The sequence below is a fragment of the Oryctolagus cuniculus genome, chromosome 13 (assembly GCF_051225735.1).
Source record: "Oryctolagus cuniculus isolate XC-2025 breed Fujian yellow rabbit chromosome 13, ASM5122573v1, whole genome shotgun sequence".
In the NCBI taxonomy this organism is placed as follows: Eukaryota; Metazoa; Chordata; class Mammalia; order Lagomorpha; family Leporidae; genus Oryctolagus; species Oryctolagus cuniculus.
The window spans coordinates 109,897,429-109,919,892 of NC_142879.1; the positions used below are offsets into that span (position 1 = coordinate 109,897,429).

Here is a 22,464-nt window from a genome sequence, read left to right on the forward strand (position 1 = left end):
GTCCTGGTCATCGCCATGACTGCAGACTGGGCAGCTGGCCTTGTCCTTCACACCCTCTTACATTTGCCCGACATGTGCTGCTCGTGGTTTGCATTTCACCTTACATGCTCACGTCTGCCCCCCACCCCGCCACCATCCACACCGTCATTCCTGTGGCAAGTCCATCTGTCTGAAAACCCTAATCGCTTTGCACACGGGAACATGAAATAGCAGTGAATCCACGTTTGTGGCTGCCGCGTTCTTGGGGAACAACTTTTATCTCCTACTTGTTTCTTTTTAGTGTCAGTGAAAACCAAACTTTACACCCGAGGAAGTGACCCTTAATGTGAAATGGTTACTTCACTGACGCCAGTGGTCTGGAAGGGCACCCATTGCCCAGATTTAACAAGGAAGTAGTTTGTCCGTTGTTAATTGTTTCTTGAAAGGGTAATTGCGCAGTGGCTTTAATTGACTTAGGGGCAGGAGCTGTCGGGGTGGAAACTGAAAGCCTTGTTTATGTTGAAGGGTCAGGGGGAAGGAGTTTCTCTCAAAATAGCGGAGTGGGGGCTTACAGCTCTCTAGACTGTGGTGAATATGTGACTCACCTCCTTCTGCAAGCCTTTGAGTGAAACGGACTGACTACACACGCAGCTCAGGGGTCTGAGTTACCATGGCCAAGCCCAGTGTTCCACCTTTGTGTTCATGGTGCCTCCACTGTAGTGCTCCTTAAAGACTGATCCAGGTTACAGACTCCAGTTGGCTGAATAAGAGATAATGTCAGGTCTGCTTTAAACCCATGTTATATGTGTGTGTGTGTGTGTGTGTATATGGAGGAGAGAGCCCCGTGGGGGGGGGGGAGGAGAGAGCCCCGTGTGTGTGTGTGTGTGTGTGTGTGGAGGAGAGAGCCCCGTGTGTGTGTGTGTGTGTGTGTGTGTCTATGGAGGAGAGAGCCGTGTGTGTGTGTGTGTGTGTGTGTGTGTGGAGGAGAGAGCCCCGTGTGTGTGTGTGTGTGTGTGGAGGAGAGAGCCCGTGTGTGTGTGTGTGTGTGTGTGTGGAGGAGAGAGCCCCGTGTGTGTGTGTGTGGAGAGCCCCTTACCCAAGTATGGTCTGATGAGAACGTCTCCCCGATTCCTGTGCACCTGGAAATTCAGCCATAAAGTGCTGGGCGATGACCCATGATGGTTAGCCGCGGGCAGGCTCCCGCACCTGCATGGCATGCCGGGTCTCTCAGCTTTCTCTCAGTATCCGCAGTAAAGGGAAGGAGTGTATACTGAGCTGAGAGCTGGAACGCTCTGGGACTCGGAGCAAGGACCTGTGCCTGGGGCCAGGTCTCAGCCTGACATTCCAAGGGGCCGCTTGCCCACTCCACACCTGACAGTAGCATTGGCGCGAGTATCTTATTTTCCCCATTCACAGACTGCTAGCAACTGCGCCGGGAGAAAGAAAAGCCAGTGGTACGAGTACAGATTGGATGCTGTTCCATGCCAGTTTTATCAATTATGTGGGAAATGACTGATATTCTTTTTTAAAAAGCCAGGTTTTGAAATGGCATTTGAATAAAGCATTAAATGCCATGATAGAGACCGACAGACACCCGAGCACTTAATTGAACAATCTGGATCCCCTGGCTCTCGGATCTTGGAATAGCTCTGTGGCTGACGGAATGGTTTTTTGGAAGTCTGCTTGCTACAGGAAATGTTTCCAAAGTCAAAGAAAGACTCTGAAAAATCCCACGAAAGGCACCTTGCACCGCAAGGGAAAAATCTAAGCAGAAGACCCCTTTTCTGCATCAAGAAATTAACTCTGAATCGTCGACAAAGCCATTTTAGATTAAAAGAGAGAGAGAGAGAGAGAGAGAGAGAGAGAGGCAAAAGTATAATGAGAGTTATTAGCACTTTCATTTCTGGCCAAATTTCTAAAAATTTCACAGTGCTGTATGTATATATATTTTTCTTTAGAATCCTGGGTTCTCATGTGAGTAACATGCAGCATATATTTAAATGCACTCGCAGTACCTGCAGCCCACCTTCTCTCTCACAGTTACTGTAGAGGTTTGCAGTTACTCTGTCTTTGCTTCTGTGGCCTGCTGTTGCAGACTCAGCCTGACTCCTGGTCAGACACACACCCTGGATTGCAGCATTGCTCTGGGGGAAGATCTGATGCCTGCTTTATGAGGTGGTGTCCAGGATCCCGTTGTGGTGAGAAGAGGGAATGCCTGGGTTTTTGGAAATGTAAGCGTTTCCATCCTCTCTGACATCCGTTAGGAGCTGGCGAGACAGGAACAATGTGTCGCACGTTGAAGGTCGTTTGTGGGTAGAATCTGAGTGTGGTCTCACAGCCCTCCCCCAAAGGCATACAATGTGCGTGTCAAACGGAAGCTGTAATTGGGAACTTCGGAGCGGCACACGCACACTTGTGCTTTTGGAAGGAGAGTTTTATAAACAGTGTCGCAAAATTAAAGGACCCAAATGTCTTCATCTTCCAAACCTTGACCAGAGCCATGCGTGCTGATAAAAAATCCTGGCTTCTCTGAAAAATCCCAGAGCTGTTCTCTCCTGTGGTCTCCTCTTTGTCATCAGTCAAGCTTGCATGACTTGGCAGTGATCCTTAGTATTTTACGATCTCACTCACAGTGATGTCCAGTATGCCTTCGTGAGGACATGAACTAAACTAAGCAGCTCAGCTACGGAGAAGCTGAGAATACGAGAGATCTGACCTGGGCTGCTCGTGTCTCATCAGAACTGTCAGCTAAGCCGTGGAAGAGGAGGAAGGGGGTTGGTAACAGGTGTTCATCCCAGAAGTCAGCAGCTGACTCTCACAGGCGTGGCCGTCGCAAGGGTGGACATGACAGTGGGAGGCTGTTGTGGTCCTGTGCAGTGTGAACACATTGTTAGTGGACTTTCAGACTTCCTTTTTTTTTTTTTTTAAGATTTATTTATTTATTTATTTGAAAGTCAGCATTACAGAGAGAGAAAAGGGTCTTTTATCCGCTGGTTCACTCCCCAGATGGCAGCAACACCAGAGCTCTGCTGATCCAGAGCCAGGAGCTTCTTCCTGGTCTCCCATGTGGGTACAGGGGCCCAAGGACTTGGGCCATCTTCTACTGCTTTCCCAGGCCATAGCAGAGAGTCAGATCAAAAGTGGAGCAGCCGGGACTTGAACCAGCGCTCATATGGGATGCGGGCACTGCAGGCGGCGGCCCCACCCACTACGCCAGTGCCGGCCCCCAGACTTCTATTCATTCTGGAGTTCTACTGCCAGTGAAGGGAACTGGATTGTCAGCCCCGTGGAGCCTCTGCTTGGAGTGGCAAAGCCAGCAGTGGGTGTCCCACCCCGGGGCCCAGCCTAGCAGGGGCCAGGAGGGCCGTGTCATGAGCTCCCCGCTGTTCCTTGCACAGTTTTTAACAATAGCTGTTAAAGGAAGTTTAAAAGGGCACAGAAATGTCAGGTGGCGCATCCTAAATCCAAAATCCACAGTGCACCAAGATGTGGCGTGTGAGCATGACATGATTTTGAGATGTTTGGATTTTGGATTTTCAGATTACAGATGCTTGCTTCCTGATAAATTCTATCTGGATAGTTACCAATTCAAAAAAAAAAAAAAAAACACCAAAACTCAGAAATTTGAAAAAATTCTGGTCCCATGCATTTTGGATAGAGAATATTCAGCCTGTGTAAAGGAACTGATACGTGTGTGTTTGTAACTGTGTAGACAGAGTCTCCTGGCAGCCGAAGCAAAAAGGACAGCTTGCAGCTTTTGATCTGTGATAAAAGGAAATTGTGAGTTCATCTGGAGATTGCTTTCCCCAGCACAGATTCTGGGAGTGCTTTTAACATTTAAACCTGTGATGGGGAATTATGTAACAAAATGGCGATTTTCAGATGGAGGGTTATTTAAGAGTCGTGAGTTCTGTTACGCTCAATTCTTTGTATAATAAATAGCAATATATGAGATCGCCTGTAGAGAGACAACCTCTGGTTTAAAGTAGTTATTCACCTATGAACTTTTTAGAATTGCATGAAAAACCAAGCAACATTTTTGGATACAGGACGACAAAAAACACAGAAATGTTCCTCTTGTGATCATTTGTCAAATTTGCTTTTGGCCAAAGTTAAAGACATCCGCTTGCATTGTGAAGATAATTTCCTGGCAATTTAAGCTAATGTAATCTAGATTGCGCTACCTTAGGGTCAGCATGCTTGGGCATATTATGAATAGAAAACTGTGTACAAGGACTCATGTGAATGAATATGAGTTAGTGGCCTGAGACTTTTTAAAAGGGAATGCTATGCCACCCCTGTTTTTAATCAGTTATAAGATTCACCCTTTCACAATTTAAAATCCCCAGTTTCAACATGCTTTGTGTAACTGATGCTAGTTTTATTGGCAGCGTTTTCTTTCTTGCTCAGAGAAACAAATGTGTCACAAGCCGTGGTTTCTTAAATTCGACGAGTATAAAAAGCTATGATTGTTTACTTCATACCTACAGCTTTGCAGCACAAAGAAACTGGCCCTGTTAATTTTTAAAGAACTTGATCCTTTCTATGCAAGGATAAAGGATTAAGTCTCTGAAGTTTTTCTAAGGATTTATTTATTTGAAAGGCAGACCGACAGAGGAGGCTTAGAGACAGAGAGATCTCGTCCACCCTCGGGTTTACACCCAGACGGCTGCAACAGCCACCTCTGGCCTAGGCTGGAGCCAGGAGCCAGGAGCCTCATCCTAGCCGGCCGGGGTCTGAGTATTCACCCTCATCTGCCGTCTCCCCAGGTGCCATAGGATCTCTGTCTGGAAAGGGGGTGCATTGACACCTCAGCAGCATCCGTGTTACAATAAACCGAGGACGTGAGGGAAGCCGCCGCACCACCCTCTTGTTACACACGACACACGTTCATGTTTTGCAGAACGTCTTCACGCTCATGAAATGTTCTGCTTGGGACCGTTTTGCCATCTGTTCCGTGGACCCCATCACTCCTCATTAAGTTCCCCAGGCAGCGCCGTGCCCGCCCACGGAGGTGGTGCTTCCGTGCCACAGCAGACCCGCCGGGCGGAGGCACAGGGGGATGTCAGTGCGGTCTGTCGTCAGCCAGACTCCACGGAGAACCAGGGCGGTGTGGGGCGACACAGCGAGGACCTGTCTGCAGAGCCTTGTTGGCGCGCCGCGTCGGCTAGCTGGCCGTGACACCCTCGGGTAGTGTTTCGGTAGATTTATTCTCTTTCTCGGGCAACCCAAGAAGGCCCAAAGCGAGTCTTGGGTGGAAACGGCTGGTTTGGACAGCGGTGGATGCTTGGATCCGACTGCGCGGCTGTGCCTGTGTTTACATCCGTGCCTTTGTCAACATCTCCCCGTGCTCGTTCCGGCTCTGCTGCTGCTGCACACGAGATCCATCCCATTTGGTCTTGGCGTGACTTCCCTGCACGCTGGGACTTGGACGTGGGCTGCAAGCATGCACTACAGGAGAGGCAGCATCTCAGTCTGCTTGTGGGGCATCACGCTGAGGGAGAGCAGATGCCGGGCACTGTTCTTCCCGCCTCTGTCCTCAGGTGGAGGCCAGCACTGCACCTGGACCCCCGTGACCTTTGCCCTTCCACGCATGCGTACTTGTCTCTGCGTTCCTAGCCCTTTCACAGTCCAGCCATGAACAGGAAAACGGATCATTACTAACACCTGCAATCATGTTACATGGGGAATTTTGCCATACATTAGTAGCCTAAGACTTTTAATAACATTTTGAATATGGAGAGGTGAAAAGTTTCTTGCATAAATCAACTTACAAAGACCAAAAGGTTTCATCCACATGTTAAACAATTGGTCTCCAGAACTTGTCTCCCCTCCCCCTCCTCCCCACACAGAGCGCTTCCCAAGAACTGGAGATCAAGGGAATCGCAAAACGCCTTTTAAAAATGAAAAGAGTGCCTGTATGATTCCTGCCTCCTAAGGTGGAAGAGGAGTTCATTGCTTCCTAGAAGTATTTCCAAACACAAGTCTGGGCACTGGCCGGCAGCAAGGGCCCCTGGGTGGACGCCGAGTGCATCCCATGTCAGCGGCTCCTCTGAGAGTCCGGCATCTCAGGGTTTTGTATCAGGTCCAGTGTGCTTAGATCACTCACGCATTCCCCCGCACAACGTGGTGTCAGCCGCATGTTCTCAGGACGCGCTGGGGCCGCGACAGCGTTCTGAAAGGGGGTGCTGGGGAGGGGTTGGCAGGGCACCCACAGACACAGCCACACCGCCAGCCCCACTGGGTCAATTCTAAGAGTTCCGAGGAGGAGCGGGTCCATCTTTGGCAAGGCGATTGAGTGGCGGCTGACAGTCATTGAAAAAGATCAGAAACCTCATGCCGCCGTCACCACACTGTCCGTTGAACGTGCGTCATAGTCGTGTGCCGCCAAGCTGAGTCTCATCACATGGCAAAGAAAGTAAAACTGTTCTGAGGGCAGTGCTGGGATATGCGCTTGGAAAAAAAAAAATTGTGTTTTGGAAGGCTTCGCTAAATCTTAAAAATAGTATTTGTATTTGGAGTTTTATAGATTACAAATTCAGTGCTTTAAAAATTTATTCCTCAAGTTAACTCTATATGCTCCCCAAAGTAAGGAGAGAGAATTTCTTCAAAAGTCTTGAAAAGCACACGTGGTTTTTTTCATCATGTGTGTTTTCTAGGAGATTCTGAAGGCTCCTGTGTGTGGCTGAGAACCAGAGGAATTTGGTTAGATGCGGATCACGGTGAAATGGCTAGCTTTCGTTTGGTGTAGCTGACTCTTGTGGATCATTCACACTTCATCATACGGAGCACAGTATTAAAAATCTGCGACACAGCGAGAGGGAGGTGGCCATGACGAATTGGCGATGAGAACGTATCAGAGGCAGCAGTCAGCATAAAAGGAATTTTGTGGAAGACAGCCAAAGGCTTGAGGGTCTTTGTGGCGTGGGGCCGTCCGAGGGACGGGACGTGATGGAGCGAGAGATTCTCTGATTTTACACCTTGGATTTAGCGCCTGAAAATACAAGCTGGCTGGGCACCATTGGCCACTGCCGCTGAGCTGCCACTTGAGATGTTCCCGTCCCGTATCGGAGCACCTGGGTTCTACCCGATTCCTGGCCGACAGCAGTGATGGCCCAAGTGGTTGGGTCCCTGCCACCCACACGGGAGACCTGGACGGAGTTCTGGGCTCCTGGCTTCACCTTTCCCAGCCCTGGCTGTTGCAGGCATTCAGGGAGTGAACCAGCAGATGGAAGCTTTCTCCCAGCCCCTCCCTCTCTTCCTCCCTCCCTCCCTCCCTCTCTCCCTCCCTCCCTCCCTCCCTCCCTCCCACACACACACTGTACACACACACACACACACACACACACACACGCCTTTCAAATCAGTCAACAAATGTTTTTCAAGTGAACTATAAGCCGTATGCATGTAACATTACTTTGAAAAAATACAATTTAGAAGAGAATAATGAAAGCCGTTTCAGTTTCAGAATCTTTCAAAAATTCCAAACCATTATAGCCACACTGCGTTTTCTTCATGTGACAATTAAACCACGCTTGACAGAAGTGAGATTGACAGTTCTACCTCACTTATTTCCTCTGTCCAGATAATTTTGGGGACATGGCAAAATTGTTACAAGAATGAAATCCCAAAACACTGTTAACTAATAATTAGGAAGCTAACCAAGATCATAGAGTAAACAGGAGTGAAGTTTTCCAGGAAAGTATTCTAACCGTCCTAAGGTGATTAAAGTCGGTAAGCCACACTAAGCTCCTCCTTCAGGCATATCTGTTTTTTCTTTTTAGGAAACTGGATAACTGTTTCACTTGTTTTCTGTTTATCTTTTAGTAGTGTAGTGATAATCATGTTTCTCTTCTTTGCTTCTGGTTATGAAAGGCATTTCAGGCTGGCTTCCTGTTAAACCTAGGGGCACTGCAGATCTGTGGTGGGCCGTCCTAGGAAAGCCACGTGGAACTGCAGCGTCATTTAGAATCGAGCATTGCCCTGCATGACATTGGAATGTAAAATAAAAGGAAAGGCTTAGTTCTTTCTTTAAAGAAAGATTTTATTTCTTTACCTGAGAGGTAGAGTTACAGAGAGAGAAAGAGACAAGAGAGAGAGGTCTTCCATCTGCTGGTTCACTCCCTAAATGGCCACAGCGGCTGGAACTGGGCTATCCGAAGCCAGGAGCTTTTTCCAGGTCTCCCACATGGGTGCAGGGGTCCAAGCACTCGGTCATCTTCCACTGCTTTCCCAGGTCACAGTAGAGAGCTGGATCAGAAGAGGAGCAGCCGGGACTAGAACCAGCACCCATAAGGGATGCCAGTGCCGCAGGTGGAGGCTTAGCCTACTGTGCTACAGTGCCAGCCCCAGCATAGTTCTGTACAGTGTTTTGCAATTATGCTGCCATTAAAGACGGAGAATGAGAAACAGAATGTTAGTCGTGAATTGTATGTGTCTGCTTCATGATTAAAAAATTAAAATAATGGTTCTGTAATTAGTTTCTATGCTTGTATAATAAAACCTCTGTACTATGAGAAAGAATGTGATCATCATCTTGTCCCCAGAACCCACGAGACTCTCTCGTTTCCACGGCTTTTTTATCTCAACGTGTCGTCACGTGTTCCTGATCTGCCATCTCCTGCAGTGCGTCAGAGTTGTCACTCTTGCTGAATGCCGTGGGGCCCTGGCATTCCAGCGTGGAGCCCACGCCGCGCTCACATCTGCGTTTCCCGGAGTCTCGTGGAGTGAGCAGTGCGGTCCGTGGGTCCCTTCTGCGCCGCCCTCGGGGAACGCGTCGTGTCCCTTGTGAGCCCTCAGGAGTAAGCGCGTCCTGCATGTTCCCCAGGCTCTCCCGTGTGCGAGAGCAGGTGATCTCTTCTAGGCCTTTGTCGTTCACAGGCAGTTTCTAGACTCCGTGTAAATCCGCAGGTCCACCTGGAGAACATTTTCTTTCCCATCATTTGTTGTGTGAAGCTCTGTGGGGCTGCCTCTAGGCACGGGGAAGGCTGGTGAGGCTGGCCCCACCCTCCACGCGGACCCTGCAGGCCCTCTCGGTACCCGGGCGTCACTGGTATCCAGGGTTTTATTGGAATACGGCTTCTCAGACAAGAGCTGCAGTCACTGCTTTTCTGTTGATGACTTTTTAACCACTCGGGCTCGGTTAGGCGGATGCCTCCTGGGAGGCAGGGTTGCAATGGTGGTAGCGGTGGCTTCGGGTGGAAGCCGGCCTGGATTAAGTCTGGGACACTGGCTGGCTCCCTGCAGGGCCCTGTGGTGGCGTCCCAGGTGGAGGAAGCCTCTTGGATGGGAGGTAGCTAAGGCCCCCTCCCTCTGCCCACACCCGGTGACAGGCTAATAAGGAAGAGTGATGACAGCCATAAAACAGGGCGAGGGGCACACGGCCGAGACCATGCAGCTGATGAAATGCTCCGTCTGTTTGCCGACGGCCACCGCGGGGCCCAGCCGGGGGCAGCCCTGACCTCCCTGCCATCCAGGAAGCGGCGGGGGGACGGGCCGTGGGGTGCTGGGCGCACGCGGGATTAACAGCCATAGCGACCACCTTTTCAACCCGGAGAGCGTAGCTGTGTGTTTTTAATTTGCGCTGATTTATGCCAGTGGAATTGGTGCGAAATGGACGACAAATCACGGGTGTCGGGATCTGGAAATGAATTTTATCAGCTGAGCAACCTGAGTGCCTTTGGGATTTGCCTAAGTTCCTCATAACTCTCTTCCTATTACCGAAGATGAGGACAACTGTGAGAATAAACTGGAAACGACTCGCAGCTAATTCCACGTGTGCACGCTGACACACACGCGCAGCTTCAGCGAGCTTCCTCTCTGATTCAAGGCGATTCACCCCTGCCCCATGTCAGGGCCAAGTGTGCCGTGTCATGAAGGTCGAGGGTTATCTACCCGTGGCAGGTAATGGCTGATCCTGACTTTTCCCAGTGTTGGGGTCTCTACTGGCATCCCAGTAGAAAAGCACTAAGATTAAAGAAAGATCTTTAGACCAAGTTTCCAGATGCTATAAATAGCATTCAGCAGCCCAGGAAAAGCTGCCCTTGTTGGGAACTAACTTTGCATGCATAATGAATGAGCGTGCCACATTGCTACTTCACAACCAGGAGAGAAATTGAATTCAGGTGTTTGGTGAACATACGGGGGTGGGGGTTGCTGTGAATTTATGACCTGCGGTTTGAGTGTAAAACCCCAAGATGCTTGCTGATAAAACTTAATGAAGCTTGTGCAGGGGAGCTATTTTTATGTGTATTTTGGTAATTGATAGGTTTCTTGGTTTAAACCTCCCCGCCATTCCCCGATTCCTCGTAAATCGTCCAGCCTGCGAGGCCGGGCCAGAGAGGAAGGGCCCCGTGGTCCCGGCCAGCCCCGTGACACTGTGGTTCCTCCCTTCTCCCTTCATGCTGCTACCTGCACAGGTAGCAGGAGCCAGCACGCAGGCTTGCAAGTGTGGGCTTCTCTCCTCCAGTAGAGGCAGAGCTCCGGCACAGGGGACCCCACTGCAGCCCCTCCGAGGAGGGGGCAATGCAGACACCACTGCATGCGGACCTAGGCAACACGTTCACTAGGGTTATGGTTAGGGTTGGGTTAGGGTTAGGGTTAGGCAAAAGCTCACTCAGAGGACAGGAACCTGCCAGGAGCACCCTGGCTCGCCCACTTGCCCCCTGCGCCACTGTATCTGCTCAGGGTCTCCCTCCCGAGTGCCAGGAAGGAAAGCGAGTGACAAGCCTTCCACCTGGGCATCCAGGGCCTGATGTGTCTAATGAGAAGCCTGTGCTTGCACGCTCATTTGGGGCAGTTAAGGACTCGGCTCTGACATCTGTGGATGAGAACGGCCTCTCCGGCGATTACCAGCTCAGAAATACTTTATGGAGTTTCCAGTCAGTACAGAAAAATAGCTCCGTGGGAAGAGGCTGTTCACCTGGCCGCCCTGAACCGTGTATCAGTTCCCACACGCTCTGCTCGGATCTCCTTCTTGCTGCGCGACAACCCTGCCCCCGTTGAGCCAGGCCTCATGCTCAAGACTGCGTTTGTATCCCGTTTATCATGCTGACAATCTGTCTGCTTTGAAAGGATCCCAGCTCTGCACACCCGTGCGTGACATCACAGCGAGACATTGCTTAATGATCTGTTACCGAGGCTATGTGACAGGTCTGCCCCTGTCCCCTTCCTCCCGGTGTCGCTTCGCCCCTACCAGTCCCAGTGCTGGCTCTGAGTGACATCCGGGAAATGGCCGGACGTCACACTAAACCACTGGTGCAAGCCATGGGACCGGGATACAAGAAGAACTAGCAATCGGGCAAGAAAAGGAAGACAGCCTCTCGTCTTTCTCTAATGAAAATGTTTCCTAAAAAGCAGTGTCCCTGGAAGGTGGGTTATGTGTCTGAGGGACTGGCTCGCAGGTCTGTCCATTTGTGTGGCTGTGAAGGGAATGGTGAGGCGTGCTGCTTCCTGTGACAAGTGCAGGGGACTGCAGACCCCCGGGACACTGGCAAGGCTTGGGCCAGGCAGGCTGGGGAAGACACCAGCCTTGTGTGTGAATGGGTCCGGAGCCGGAAGCGCCAACCTTTCTCCTGCATGTGCGGGGGCGCAGAGGGCCTGGTCGTGCAGGTGCAGGGGCTCAGCAGGGAGCAGGCCCCCGTGCAGCCGTTCCTTCAGGGGCGTGTAGGATCCTGCTGCACAGAGAGAAATAGGTCAGCAGGGAGGGAGGGACTGCATTATTTCTCAGATCTCAGAAACTGACTTTTTGTATTTGTTTAATTGGGAAAAGATGCCCTTTTGCATCTCCAGTAATTGCATGCCAGGTGCAGGTGTGAAATTCGCCCGCATTTGGAATAGGATTTTATACTTAGGTAAATTGCTGTGGCTGAGAAGCATCTGGCAACCATGAAACAGCCAAGGACATAGCTGATGGGAGAGACGGCAGCCCTGACCATGGACCTGTTCTCTTGTGCACAGAGGCCAGGGCCGGGGGGTGGGGTTGAAGAGCTGGACCCACGGCAACCTATGCAAGACGAGCTCTAGCCTCCCCGTGGGCTGTGTTCAACCCAGACCCACCAGGTGCTCCGTTTCCACAGAAAGAGAAGCTACTAGCCCTTAAATTCCGTCTACCAGTCACCTGGTCAGCAGGTGCACGTCCCCCACATGCCGGGAAAACACCCACCTCCTGTTCTCAGAGCACGGGGTGTTGCTGTGAGGTCATGGCGAGGGTGGCAAGGAGCCAGCCTAAGGAACCAGCAGGCTTCATGGCGCCGCAGCTGGTGCCCGTGGCAAGTGCATCCTGTGGGTTCTGGGTGTGCATGGCAGTTGTGACTTCCTGTTGGGGCTTTGACCCGTGGGCATTGTGTGCTGTGTTTCGAGCAGGCTCTGAAGGGACTGGCAGTATGGAAGAGGGGGGAGGGGTTCATTTGTAAAGTGTGCCCCCCCCAACTTCCCCTCAGTCCTTCTGGGCAACAGGTGACATCAGTAGGTTCCCATTGTAGGCGGGGCCTACGTGCGCCTAGGCCACTTCGTTTCACTGTGTGGACCTTGAGCATTTAAGCCCTTCCCCATGGCTTCCTGGATGTGGCAGCGGCCTTGTGCACAGGCCCCGGGGAGCGACGTTCAGTTAAGGGTTTATCTGCTGCTGCAACCCAGTGGCGTCTTAACAACCAGCGTGTTTTGTGCTCGTGTGTCTGCGGGTCGCCGGGCTTGACTGAGAGCGTGGGATTGGGTGCAGGTCCACCCCGTGTGTCGCGGGTTCTTAGGCTGTGGGCCCACTCCTGTCATGGTGGGACTCAGGAACCGGAGACAGCTGACCAGCCAGCCAGCCAGCCAAGCTCCAGGCCCCTGTGTGCCGTGCTGCTGGCCAAACAGGTCGCCCAGCCAGGGCCAACATCGGAGGCGTGTTAGCTTTTCTTCTGTGCGACAGATTCTCACAGACTGAGCAGCTCAAAGCCACACACGCTCATAAAACAGCAGCTTCTGCGGGTCTGGGGTCCAGATGTGGCCGGGCCGGGGCCTCACCGAGCTACTGATGTCGGGGCCAGCCAAGACCGGCTGTCCCGTGGAGGCTGCACCGGGCCAGGTCAGCAGCCGGGCGCTGTCACTGTCAGCTTTGCCCTGCTGCTTGCAGCTGTGGGCCTCACGGTGGCTTCTTCAAAGCCGGCCACAGGGGAGATGGAGAGCCGGGAGGACACAGTGTCCTTACGCGTCATGCGGAGGCTCCAGCACACATCTGCGACTGTGCCACCGGCATGGGCAGGGGCTGCCCACGGCTGTGAGCGTCAGCAGGGGCCTCAGGGCCTGCTGGATGTCCGTGCATCACCAGCGTTTGCTGAGCAGTTCCCCTGCCGCCTACACGACGGTGCCTCAGAAAGCTCATGGAAGACAGAGTGTTAGGAGACAAAGGTGCGCAGGCTTCAGCATCTTCGAGTTCGACTATTCTGTGGACTTGCTGAAGTGCTCTCGCAGACACACGCGTGTTTAGGAGTCGTCACGAAGGCATGGGCTTAGAGAGAAGGAGTGAGGGCAGGGAGAGCCGTGGGGAGTAGAAGCCGATGCCTCGTGCTCCCTGGAGGCATCTGGGGCGGAGGGGATTGCAAAGGAAAGAGAAACACAGACGTGTGTCCCCCCTGCTCTGCGACAGCCTCCCAGGTGGCACAGACGGCGACTGGCTGCCCCTCCCTTCTCGCCACTTCCTCCCGCGGCCTGGTCTGTCGGCCGCCTTTGGTGGGAAATGGTGGATGCCAGCGAGCCCCCACCTGGGTCATAGGACGAGTGCCTCGTTCTCCCCTACACTGAGCCCCGGGTCCCAACACAGTGCCCCCTGCTAATGTCGTCCGCATCGCAGGCTCCTGTCTCAGCGTGTGCTCCTCCAAGGAGACAGGTCAGACCTCAGGCCTGCAGGAAAGTTCTAGACAGGTCAGCAGGAGAGGATTCGGCAGAGGCAAGGCCAAGCGAATAGTGCCCAGGTGTCTGTGTGTGTGTGTGTGTGTGTGTGTGTTTAAAGATGCGTTTGTTTATTTGAAAGACAGACTTATGGAGAGAGGGAGAGACAGAGAGATCTTCCATTCGCTGGTTGATTCCCTAAATGGCTGCATCGGCCAGGGTTGGGCCATGCTAAAGCCAGAAGCCTAGAACGCCAACTGGGCACCCCATAAGGTGGCCGGGGCCCGAGCACTTGGGCCATCTTCTGCTGCCTTTCCAGGTGCATTAGCAGGGGGCTGCAGTGGACGTGGAGCAGCTGGGACTGGACCCAGCACTCATACTGGGATGCTGGTGTGGCAGGCGGTGGTTAAACCCACAATACCTCAACACCGGCCCCCAGCTGTCACGTTTGAGTAGTCGACCCTCTGCGGCGGTGGGGCCTGGCTCTGTTCCCATGTGCGGGGATGTCCAGCTCCATCCTGTGCCACCCTCGTCCATAGATGACACAGCACCTAGCGTGGTGCGGAGCTGTGTGAGTGCTTGTTACAACACCTTGCTTAGGGAATCGCAATGAGAAAGCTCGTCTGGACATGCTCAGTGCAAGTGTGACTTGTCTTTGTTTTTTTAATATTTCCCGTGGCGCCGAGCCTGCAGGGTGGCTGTGTTGCTCCTTGGGGCTCTGCTGACAGGAGTACCACCTTATCCCAGTGCAGGGAGCGCAGCGCTGCCGGGACGGACCACGCACCGGGAGCACAAAGCCAAGCCTGCCGTCTGGCTTACCGAGAGCTCAGAAGTCAGCATTGTGAGTGCGGCCACCTTGGGCGGCACGTGGCTGGGTCTGCTCTGACCCCCCACAGAAACCTCGTGTCACTCAGGGTCACCCTGTGCCTGCCGCTCCTTAGTGTTGTGACAGAGAACCAGGTCAGGCTGAATCAAACCCCCCCACACACACGTGCTCACACAAGAGCCACATGAGTATGTACACCAGTACACGCGTGCACACAAGAGCACACACGTATACATGTGGGGCACACGTGTGTACATTCAGGACACACGTGCATGCACACAGACACACAGAAGGACCCTTCAGGATGGTCATGGAGAAGCAGAACGGAAAGGTAACTTTACTTTGCTGCAAATGTCTTTTGAGCTCCATGCGTGGTTTTTTCGTGATGCTCATTTTTCATGAATGTGTATGAAGGCTGTGCATGTGTGTGTGTCACAGTTCCAGGGACTGAAGATTGATGTAGCTGCTAAGCTGTCACTGGGGACCCTGGTATCCATATTGGAGAGCCTGGGTTCGCTCCCAGCTCCACTCCCAATTCCAGCTCCCTGCTCATGCACACCCTGGGAGGCAGCAGGTGATGGCTCAAGGACTTGGATCCCCGCCATTCACATGGGAAACCCAGATGGAGTTCCTGGCTCCTGGCTCCTGGCTTTGGCCTGGCCCAGCCCTGGCTGTTGCAGGCATTTGGAGAAGTGAACTGGTGTTCTGTCATTGTCTCTGTCTCTCTGCCTGTCAAATAAATAAAAATATTTTTTTAAAAAAAAAGGCAGCTCCAGTTGGCTACAAAAAGTATTAGTATTGAACTGAAATTGCCCCGTGTGTGTGTGTGTGCCTCTTACACAGAGGCCCCGCTGTGCATCCCTCCTCTGCCCGTGCGGACCCCGTCCATCTGTAAGCCATGACTCGCCGACTCCTTGTTAAGTGTTACCGTCTCGCTCACTTTGCTCCGCCGAGGTGTCGTTTTACGATATCCCACACACCGGAAAGACAATGATGGGCAGCTTGGGGCTGGCAGGGCCTACATCCGAGCTGATAGAGAGCCGCAGGATTAGTCACTGTTGCCGATGGATACCTGCAGCTTCTTAGCTCTCCTGGCACAAGTCCTCACCGAGGACGTTAGACGTCCAAATCCACACTGCTGGCCCGAGAAACAACCAGGCAGCTGCGGCGGCTCCGTCTCCGGGAGCCAGGATTGCGCCTCGCTCTGCCAACCGCTGTTCCCCAAGGGTGCCGGGCGCCCTCCCAGCCTCCGTGAGCCATCATCCATCATGCAGCCTCCTGGCCCATGGCTGGCTGCAACGCTCCTCTTGGCTTTGCTCAGCTGACCTGAGCCTATCACTGTCTCTAGGACTCGGGCAAGGAGAGCCAGCCATTCTCTGGTCACCTGGACTCGGAAGTGAGGGCAGAAGTGACCCCTGGTGCTTGCCTTTTACCCTGAGAAACGTTGGGGTTGCCAGGATTTAAAGCGGAAGGTGCTGGGTCAGCCTCCTTTGTTGGGAGAACGGACCTTGCGTCTGTCACAGCCGGTTAGGTTTTGTCAGTGGTGCGGACTTTGTGGTCCTTGTCCTCGGGTGTTAAAGGTATCCATGCTGCGTGGAAATGCAGGGCAGAGTGTGGCTCCCTGGTGGGGCGCCCGGGGCTGCTGCTGCAGGGCCAGTGCCTTCACACCTGCAGAGTCGGGAGCCCGAGGCTGCCGGTTACACGGGTCACCCTCGCTGCAGATGCCTGCTGCATCTTCTCCAAGCCGGTGGCAGTGACGGCCTGGCTGTGTGTCAGGGGCAGGGGGGTTGAAGCTGCACCCAGTGTAGACGAGCCGCCAGTTGTGCAGCCCCACGGCTGATCGCCTACTAAACTGTTGTGTGTTGCGCCGCTCAGCTGGAGAGATTGACCAGGACGCAAGAAAGGCAGAAGCGTGTCAAGTTTGCCATCCTGACAGCCTGTCCGGGGTCTGTCCTGGGAGTGACAGGAATGCCAAGGGCACAGGGACTCCTCCTGGGCACTAACGGATGAGCCTGTGCCCTGTCGTCTTGGGTGTTTCCTATTTGAGAATTCCAGATCTTTGGAATTCTTCAGAGTGTACCCAGTGACGCGTCGACACCCGTCTGCCTGAGAGCTTTGTTGGCCCAGTGAGGACGGGGTGGGGTGGGGTGGGGTGGAGCTTGGTGCCCACGCAGTCCCCGAGAGACCCCGAGAGACCTGCTCTTCCTCAGGGCCTGCGGCTGCCGCTCCTGTCCACCGCGCAGAGGACGCATGTGTAAATGTAAGACCTAACCCCCGGGGCCGACGTGTGCCACAGCAGGTCAAGCCTCGCCCACACTGCCACGTCGGAGTGCTGGTTTGGGTCTCGGCTGCTCCACCTCCTATCCGCCTCCCTTTTAATGCACCTGCAAGGCAGTAGAAGATGGCCTGAGGACTTGGGCCCCTAGCACTCAGGTGGGAGATGGATGAGGCTCCTGGCTCTTGGTTTTGGTCTGGCCAAGTCCCAGCTGTGTGGCCATTTGGGGAGTGACAGTGAGTGCAAGTCCTCTGTATGTGTGTTTCTCCCTCTCTGTCACCCTGCCTTTCAATTAAAAAAATGAGTAAAATAAATCTTAAAAGAGCTGCTTTTTTTTAAGATTTATTTATTTATTTGAAAGGCACAGTTACGGAGGAGTAGGGAGTCAGGGGAGGACACAAAGAGAGGTCTTTCATCCACTGGTTCACTCCCCAAATGGCCACCACGGCCATTTGAACTGGTTCACTCCCCAAATGGCCACCACGGCTGGTTCAAAGCCAGGAGCCAGAAGCTTTTTCTGGGTCTCCCAGGTGGGTGCAGGGGCCCAAGCACTTGGACCATCTTCCACTGCTTTCCCAGGACATTAGCAGACAGCTGGATCGGAAGAGGAGCAGCCGGGACTCGAACCATCGCTGACATGGGATGCCAGTGTTGCAGGCCCCAGCTCTACCTGCTGTGCCACAGTGCTGGCCCCAGTTCCAGTCCTTGTTAGGAGCCTGCTGTCCTCCAGGGCAGATGTCCCTGCTGGAGCCCCTGGCGAGCTTTCCTGCTGGGGTGCAGGTCAGCACCTTAGTGAAGGGGAAGGACCCCGTGCGCCCTCAGGTGTCAGATGATGTCATCCTTGATCGCCCCAGGTTTGGCAGAAAGCAGGAGTGTGTGCTGTGTTCCACTAAGTGTTGTGCGTGACGTAGTACAATGAGGGGCGCTGGGAGCCCGAGAACCCACATTCCGGCTCTACCCTCCACACTGGCTGGCCGGAAGCCACGCGGGCTCTCAGGGTACCACCACGTGCATCTGCAAACACGCGTGTGCATCTCATCAGCTCTCGCTAGAAGACCAGATCCAGGGCTGCAGGAGAGGCAGGCTGCATGGTTACTAACTCGCTGGTGAACTCGAGCCACCGCCCGGACTCACGTGAACACGCTTCCCATCACAGACCTCTCGTGACTCATTAGTAGGAAATGCCGAGTGAAAATAACCCTGTGCGTCGGTGAGGCTGGAGTTTATGATACCATCTCATTGGATCATTACGACTGTGCCACTGGGAGCAACGTTATTAGCCCTACTTCATAAAGACGTCGCAGGGGTGGGCACTGAGCCCAGTGGTTAAGATGCTGATTAGAATACCTGCGTCCCTGTGTGTGAGTGCCTGGGTCTGCCACCCACTCTGGCTCCTGGCTGCAGCCTCCTGCTCATGTGCGACCTGGGGGGCAGCGGGGACGGCTCAAGTACTTGGGTCCCTGCCACCCGCACCGGAGACCGGGACCTTGGTTTCCAGCTTCAGCCCAGCCCCAGCCGTGGTGGGCATTTGGGGTGTCAGTCGGTGGATGGGACCCCTCCCTGTCTGTGTCTCTCTGTCTCCCAAGTAAATAAACAAATAGTTTTTAAAGAGGAAGGTGCCCATGGCTCAGAAGTGGGAAGTGCACCAGTCTAGGTGGGCAGAGGGCTTGGGTGGGCCTCTCTCCCCCCACCTTCCCAGCTGGCCATGTCCCATAGAGGAGACGTGGCTCTGGAGGGACTTTGAGCCCAGGCACTCCTCACACTTCCCAGCCCACGGTCGGGTGCTCACCGTCTCCTCTCTGTGTCCCACAGCCGAGCCGCCCCTAGCAACCACGACCGGATACAGCGTTTGCGGCAGGAGTTCCAGCAGGCCAAGCAGGAGGAGGACGCGGAGGACCGGCGGCGCACCTACAGCTTCGAGCAGCCCTGGGTGAGCGCCCCCGAGCTGCGCCCTCAGCCCCCGACCTTTCACATGGTGGCCTTGGCCTCGTCTCCATCTGGGGGTCCCCACGGCTGATTTCCTTCTGGATCTTGTTCCACCATCTGCCCGTGGCAGAATAGATTTAATTAGCCTCGTGACAAGACACAGCCGCAGTGTTCTTGCTCTCACTGTGCATTTTTTCGCAATTTAGTAAATATTTTCTATGGTTAGATCTTTCCCAGGGCGAGGGCAGTGCAGATTCGCTCAGCATATGTCCCTGGTGTCTGCTGTGCACAAAGGGCAGCGTTCAGTGTGCCGCCTGCTTCGCTCCCCACCCCATCCCCGCCCCCACCCCCGTGTGTCCAGCCTGCACTTGGCCGCCCCAGCGAGCTTTCTAGAACAAAGCTGTGAGTGGCATTCTCAGCGTCCGGCCCCTGCTGGGGGCCCGTGATTTGCCTGAGGGACGATGGCCCTCCCGGGGCGTGGGGTTCGAGACGGCTGTGAATTATGGGAGACTTCACAGGGAGTGCGTTAGGGTGAACGGATCAGCGGCTCAAGGTAGGGACATCTGACTACGGGTGGTCATGCGTCTGCTCACGCAGTCCTGTGACCAAACCAGTGCTGCTCAGGAGAGAACGGACTTGCACGTTGATTCTGGTGGGCGTGGCGTCCTGGTGAGACCTTGGCAGGCATTGGCGTTTGGACCTCAGGGTCTTGGGGCGGGCACGGCTCTGGAGGAGGGTGAGGCCCCAAGCGTGCTGCCCCCACGTGCGTTCCAGAAGGAGGGAGAGCCGAGCACGCAGCCGTGCCCTCGGCTCAAAGGGCTCGGGAGAGCAGGGCAGAAGGAAGACGGGCTGGAAGAGGCTCGCGGTGAGGAGCGCGTGGCCGCGTCTTACCCCGCTGACGGGAGCGGAAATGAGAGGTGCAGGTGTCGGGGACCCCGCGTGCCAGACGGGAGCTCTGAGCAGTGGTACCAGCACAGGAGGTGGCCCAGGAACCAGCGAGGCTGACCTTCCAGGCCCCAGGCTCCTATTCTAAACCAGCAGTGTGCGGGTAGATGGGCATCCCGCGATGACCTGCGGACACGCTGCAGGCCACATGTGGAGCACAGGTGGCTCCCCAGGCGAGGGCGGGGCCTTGCCGGACGCTTGGGCCTGCCTCGGACCTGCTTGGCTGAGACCGCTGTGTCTGCTGCCAGGCACCTGTGTCTGTTTCTTCAAGAGAGAAAGAGACAGAAATACAGAGACAGGGAGAGGGAAAGGACACTCCCGCCTGGTTCACTCCCCACATGCTCACAGTGACAGAGGCGTGGGGATCAATCCAGGTCCCCACGAGGGTGGCGGTCACCACGGCTGCCTGCCGGGCTCTGCCTTCGCAGGAAGCTGGGATCAGGAGTGGAGCCAGGTACCAAGCTCAGGCGCTGTCACGTGGGGCCCGGGTGTCCTGGGCAGCATCGTAACTGCTAGCCTAGATGCCTGCCGTGGGTGTTTGGTTTGCTCTGTTTTATTTGTGAGGCGGAGAGATGGACAGGCAGACAGAGATGGCGTCTGCGTTTGTATACTCCCCGAAACGTGTTCTGCAGGCTGGCTGACCTCTGAGGTCCTCCCTGGTCCCAAAGCCGAGCACCCCCAGTGCGCCACGCTGCAGAAAGTAAGAGCTCCATGAAGGTCTCTGGTGAAGGGATTGGTGGTCCAGCCAGAGTGTGAGGGAGGTTATTGTTGCACATGAAGGAGAGGAAGGAGAAGCAGCAGCAGGACGAGTTTGCAGGGCTGCCCCTGGGTCCCCGTGGGGGAGGTGGGGTCTCAGAACAGGTGACTGGCAGTGTGGTGCCAGCACCCGGGAGTGGGATGCGTCAGGAGCCGGCCCTACCTGGCGTGGCAAGGTTGTGAAGCAAGTTCAGGGCAGTACCGTGGTTCAGCTGCCGCCCGGGATGCCCACGTCCCACACTGCACGCCTGGCTTCCCGTCCCGCCTCCACTTGGAGACTGCGGGGCGCAGCAGGGGATGGCTCAAGTGCTAGGGTCCCTGCCACCCTGTGGGAGACCCAGACTGTTTCCAGCTGCCAGCTTTGGCCCGCCCCAGCTCTGGCTGTTGCCCACATTTGGGGAGTGAACCAGCAGGCAGTGGTAAAATACCACTTAGGTTGCTCTCATCCCCTGTCCAGGTGCTTGGGTTCGAGTCCCAGGTCTGCTTCTGACTCCAGCTGCCTGCTGATGGCACCCTGGGAGGCAGCAGGTGGGGGCTCAGGCACCTGCCAGCCTCATGGGAGACCTGGAGTGAGTTCCTAGCTCCCAACTTTTCCCTGGCCCAGGCCCGCTGTTACAGGCTTCTGGGGGAGCGAGCCCCCAGATGGAAGGTCTCTGTCTCTCTGTGCTTCTGTACCATTCCAAATAAAAGAAATTAAGCAAAGAAACAAGTTCAGCAGGTCCAATACCTAAGAAATTCCTGTCTTCTGCAACAGTGTTGCTCTTAATGCTGCTTTTTCCAAGGGGCTGGCTTGTTTTTCCAGGTGATGAGGTGAGTCACTCCCATGCAGCCCCAGCACAGAATTCTGTTACCCTCCCCTCCCCCAGTAGTCGTCTGGTGTCACTGACCCCTCTCACCCTGCTGGGTTCTGTCGTGACCGTGCAAGTATGTTCTGAGCTGTGCATTTGCACAAGGGGCTGAGCAGGACAGTGGCCGTCAGATGCACTGGAGAGGGCACAACAGCTGTGTAGGGAGGTGGCGCAGCGGTCACCCCACGGAGCCAGCCATGCGGGCTTGACAGAACCTGGGCAGCAGGAGCAAAGTAAGCCTCTCTCCTTACATGGAGCGTGGAGTTCAAGCCAGCAGCTCTGCGATGCTACTTCAGTCTTCTGACTTCGGGAGGGCAGAGCGTGCCCCAGTGCGGGGCCTGGTGCTGAGAACAGAGATGGGGCAGGAGGAAGGCCCTGGCACTAACTGCAGTGGGCTGGTAGGGTTGGAGCGTGCCATGCTGAGAGGCTCAGAAAGACCGGCCCAGCTCAGTTTGCAGTGGCCAGGAAAAGCCCTTCACGATTCCTCTTGGAAGTTGAAATGTGTTTTTTTTTACGTTTCTTGGAAAGGCAGAGGGAGAGAGAGAAGAGAGAGAAATCTCACCTGCTCGTTCATTCCACAAATGCCCATAACAGCCAACGCTAGGAGCCCAGAACTCCATCTGGGTCTCCCACTCGGTGGCAAGAACCCGAGTACTTGGGTTCCCAAGTGCACGTCAGCAGGAAGCTGGATTGGGAGCAGAGAAGCAGATCCCCAGACTCCCACCCATGAGGCTGCACTGTATTCTCAGTGCACAGTTCTGCGAACTGAGACCAAGGGTTTGCTACTGTCTGAACGCTGCATCCATCCGCGAGACCCCGAGCCTGAGGCTGCCTGGGGTTCCTGCCCTTAGCCCCAGAGGCTCCACGTGCAGTGCGTTCCTTGGCTTTCCTAGGAATTGTTGGTTCTGGACTAGGAAGGCAGCGAATGTGTTTCTCCGTGTTTCTGTGCTGCCCGCTGAACGCGGACAGTCGTGTTAGAGAGGGCATTTCAGGGCCTCCCGCGCCGTTGAAAACCCGCCCTGAAGGACGCTGGCCGGATT

At 54.5% G+C, this 22,464-nt stretch overlaps 1 protein-coding gene across 19 annotated transcripts in view; it reads left to right on the forward strand.

Moving 5' to 3' along the window:
- PARD3 (par-3 family cell polarity regulator) overlaps positions 1-22,464 on the forward strand; it is a 514,965-nt gene that overhangs the window by 482,499 nt on the left and 10,002 nt on the right. For all 19 annotated transcript variants that reach the window (XM_070056191.2, XM_070056180.2, XM_089312481.1 and 16 more), the window contains one exon: positions 18,762-18,879. In XM_070056191.2, coding sequence (XP_069912292.2) covers positions 18,762-18,879 — 118 coding nt within the window. The remainder of the gene's footprint in view (positions 1-18,761; positions 18,880-22,464) is intronic.